The sequence below is a fragment of the Aptenodytes forsteri genome, unplaced genomic scaffold (assembly GCF_000699145.1).
Source record: "Aptenodytes forsteri isolate BGI_AS27 unplaced genomic scaffold, ASM69914v1 Scaffold72, whole genome shotgun sequence".
NCBI classification, from domain to species: Eukaryota; Metazoa; Chordata; class Aves; order Sphenisciformes; family Spheniscidae; genus Aptenodytes; species Aptenodytes forsteri.
The window spans coordinates 1823243-1827431 of NW_008796193.1; the positions used below are offsets into that span (position 1 = coordinate 1823243).

At 57.3% G+C, this 4189-nt stretch overlaps 2 protein-coding genes across 2 annotated transcripts in view; both read left to right on the plus strand.

The window, feature by feature from the left end:
• Positions 1 to 2501, plus strand: part of LOC103906227 (leucine-rich repeat-containing protein 32) — a 6853-nt gene extending 4352 nt beyond the window's left edge. Inside the window, exon 3 of the mRNA XM_009288097.1 lies at positions 513 to 2501. Within this exon, the coding sequence (XP_009286372.1) occupies positions 513 to 2501 (1989 nt within the window). The remainder of the gene's footprint in view (positions 1 to 512) is intronic.
• Positions 2502 to 3284: 783 nt separating this feature from the next.
• LOC103906228 (protein Wnt-11b) overlaps positions 3285 to 4189 on the plus strand; it is a 14813-nt gene continuing 13908 nt past the window's right edge. Inside the window, exon 1 of the mRNA XM_009288098.1 lies at positions 3285 to 3390. Coding sequence (XP_009286373.1) covers positions 3285 to 3390 — 106 coding nt within the window. The remainder of the gene's footprint in view (positions 3391 to 4189) is intronic.

A 4189-nucleotide genomic window follows, 5' to 3' on the forward strand; every position in this document is an offset into this window, starting at 1 on the left:
GACAGGGGCAGGGGACAGAAACCGGCTGCTCCATGTCCAGGCTCCCAAGTCCGAACTAGCAGAGGAAACCAGTTTGGACGGAGAGGGAAGGTGGAGCCCACCAGGACGGTGCCCTTTCTCTGCCCAGACAGGACAGGGATGCTCTGGACCAGTCCCTGGGCTGTCCCAGTGCCTTCCAGAGACTGGGTTTGCCCCACCAGCCTGCTGCATCTTCAGTGTTTACACTACTTTTTTGCCCGTCTTGCTTGCTGGGATGCATGGGAGGACAGCCGGAGACTAAGCCTTCTCCTTGCGCCATCCAGAGCCAAGCCAGAGTCTTAGAAAGCCCACCTTAACCCTGGGGACACGCTCCTTGTCTCTGAGCAGGGGCGTTAGGTGGTGTGGGGGCTTGGGAAGGGGGAGTGGTGCTCATTTCCATGTTGCTCATGCCCATCTTGGACAGCAGATGGCTTTGGCTGGAGCTGTGGTTTGTAGCCCTTCTCATGCTGACAGCTTCTCGTCTCTCTCTGTAGACCCCCACGAAGGTGTCTTGCAAAGGGGTTGGCCTGCGCAAGTTTCCAAAGGAACTTGGCCAAGGAGTTAAGTACCTCGAGCTCTCCAACAACTTCATCCAAAACCTGTCGGGCAGCCACATGCCAGGGTTTGGGCAGCTTGAGTACCTGGACGTGTGCTTCAACCAGCTGGAAGCCGTGTCAGCCAGCACCCTGGCTCAGCTGCCCCAGCTGCGCTCTCTCCTCCTGGGATCGAACCACCTGGACCGCAATTACCTCGCTAACGGGCGAGCCTTTCATCTGCTCAGGAATATAGAGGTCCTGGACCTGTCGGCAAATAACCTGGAGAGCCACATGGCAGGCTGGTACGTCAGCAACCTCACCAGGCTGAGGATGCTCGATCTGTCCGGGAATAAGATGACCAGGCTGCCGGCAGGGATCTTCTGGAGCACGCCACGGCTGCGCGAGCTTGACCTCAGCAACAACTACATCATGGAAATCGAGGAGGGAGCTTTTGAGGCTCTGGAAGATCTGGAGGTGGTGAACTTGGCTTTGAATTCCCTCCACTGTATCTCTGGCTTCAGCCTCACGCAGCTGCGAGTTTTAAATCTCAGCCACAATGCCCTGGAGCTCTTCATCTCAGAGGAGGGAGCGGAGCCCTACCTGCTTCAAGTGCTCGACTTGAGCCATAACAGACTCCTCTATTTTCCAGAGCTCCCCAAAGCCCATTATCTCACGCACTTAAACCTCTCCAACAACTTTATTGCTTCCCTGCTCCCAGGCTCACGCCACCCAGGGGAATTTGTACTGCGCTACGAGGAGATGGCGAGGTTTAATAGGACCTTGCATACCGTGGCTGGTCTGACACATATAGCTGACTTGGATCTCAGCAATAACCAGCTGCAGCTGTTCCCATTTACCTTCTTCCACAGCCTGGGCTCTCTGCACAGCCTCAGCCTGGCTATGAACTGTCTCCAGGATGTAGCCGGGGAGTCGCTTGCCGGCGGCACGGAGCCCAGTGACCGCTCGCCTGCACCGCTGGAGCACGCCACCCTCTCCGTGCACTCACTGGACCTCCACGGCAATGCCATCCGCGTGCTGCCACACTGGTTTTTCGATTCTCTGCCTCAGCTGGAAACAATCGATCTGGGCTCCAACAGCCTCCAGCCTTGCGAGAGCCAGGGGGGCGCTCGGGGAGAGAATTCGGGAGGGGGGTCTCACGTGCCAGCCCCAGGAGGCACCTGCACCCCCTTCTACAACGTGCCTCGCTTGAAGCATCTGAGTCTTTGCAAGAACAACATTACCAGGCTGCACCCCTACGCCTTCAACCAGACCTCGCTGCTCTCCCTAGACCTGTCGGGGAACAAGGACTTGTTCGTGCCTAAGGAAGCCCTGGGGGGTTTGGAGTTCTCCCTGCAGAAACTCTCTCTGAGGGGCAACCAGATGGACGACAGCAAGGCAGAGCTCCCCTGCCTGGACACACTCAAAGTCTTGGACCTCTCAGGCAATAATTTGAGCCTTTTGCCCACTGGTCTTTTCTGCTCCCCACTGGAAAGCCTGGACGTTCGCAATAACAACCTGCTGACATTGGAAAAGCCGGCGCTCGCGAGCTGGTCCCGCAGCCTGAAGGACGTGTCCGTTGCTGGAAACCCCTTCAGCTGTTGCTCGCTGGCCTGGCTGGACACGCTGCGGGCGGCCGGCGTGGGCGTGCGGGACCTGGACGAAGCCCTCTGCGCCTACCAGGACGAGAGCAGGAACTTCTCAGCTAAGATAACCAGCAATCCTTGGTGGCTTTGTCCGCATCCCAAGGGCACCGGCTCTCTGGCTCTGCTCGTGGTCGTGATGAGCCTTTTCTTTCTCAGCTCCGGGGCTTGCTGCCTTCTGAAGAAAGGGCAGAAGTCGCCGGGGTGTGCGGGACTCCGCAGCAACAGGGTGGGGGTCTTCCCCCACCATCCCAAAAGAGAGGAGCCAGCCGAGGCGAGGCGAGCAGACAGTGTCACCAAAGTGTAGCCCAGCCCTGGGCAGCAGGAACTGTAGCGATCGGTCAGAACTCTAATTATTATTAATAAAATTATTAATATTATTGTATTTTAGGTCTCCTCCCCTCACCGGTATCCTGTGCGTTTTGCAAACCCAATAAAGGGAGCATGGTTGGTGCTGAGCTCTGGGCTGGGCAGAGGTGGTCTCTGGACCACCTCTCCTTCTCCTTCTTCTGCTCTGTTCCCTGCAAGAAATTAAACACGCTATAAGCAATTGTGGGTGGGTTTTCTGCCCTGCCATCATACGTTCTCATCACCCAGGACAAGAAACCAAGGCCTGGGCTGCTTGTATTGATCTGCTCCCCTGAACCCATCACGTGCTGTTTGTGGGAAGGGAATTGTCTCCATTGGTGCCACCTGAGTGTTTCACAGCTTTCCCAGCAGTCACTATCTGCCTTCTAAGAAGGTTTCATAGCTCTGCTAAATACCTGCTCCTGCTCCCGAAAGCATTCTCCAGCCCGGCGCTGCGAGGAGCGGGCAGCAGCAGGGAACGGTGCCTGTTGGAAGCCGTGCTGCAGGGATGGCTCCAGCGGTGGTGAGTTGCAGTGCCGGGGTGGGAAGGGGTTTCTGCAGGATCCTACGCACCTACCCTCTGCCTTTTCCTGCCAAGCTGTTATCTGAAGGATGCTGTGGAGTTGGGAGGGCTTAAAATGACCCCAGGCACTGCTGCGGGTGCAGGAAGGAAATCTGCTCTGTCCTCACCCATTGAGATAGCGAGAATGAGAGAAACCCAGCCTTGTGCTGCCCCTGGCTGATGCTGGGTCACTGGCTCTTTGAGGTGGCTGCGGGACTTTCCCACCCTCAGCGCCTGGACTCCCGAGTCGGCGGTGGCAGGGGCAGCTCGGTCTCCGTCACAGGGGGTAAGTGCTGTCTCCCACAGCGGCAGGCAGGCAGCAGGAAGGAGCGATGCTGCTCATGTCTGCCTGGCAGAGCCGTGGTCCTCGGTGCATCTCACACCCTCTGGCCATCTGGTCCACGCGCAGCCAGCGTTTCATATGGGGGGGGCTGGGCCCCCAGCTAGGGAGAAGGTGCTAAGCGGGACAGCAGGCTCCAGCAGTGATGCGGGATGGCCGCTGTCACGGTGTGATGGGTGCGATGCTCCCTGTAAGCACACAACAGCTGGCTGGCTGTCCTGGATGCGACATGTCCAGCTTCCCAGGGCGGAGTAGTGCTGCACCCCCCCACGATGGCAGCCAGGTGCCTGATGAGCACCTGAAGGGCTGGGCCCAGCTCTGGAGAAGGATAAAAATAAGGCTGCAATGAAATCTTTTACGTTTCACATCTCTTTGGTTCCACCTTGAAAGTCCCCACCTGGCCCGGGCCACCTACTTGTCCACACACCTGTTGGGTTAGAGGCTGTGAGAGCAAAAGAGCTTGGAAGTCACTTAAAAATCCCAATTACTTAACTTTTTTTTTTCCCTTTCAAGCTTATCATGGTTTTACTGTGAAACAAAGGGCATTTTTGCTGTAAAATATATGCTTTCCCCATGCTGCCCATATTGCTGCTGGGGCTGCAGCCTCCTGGCCTTTGATGGGCATCCAGCTCCCGAGGGAATCCCAGCGCCTTTGATGGCTCCGCATTTCCATCCCCGCCTCAGTTTCCCTTTGATCTGGCACTCTGCGCCTTGTCATGGCGAGCAGCCGGCCATGCCCGCGCCC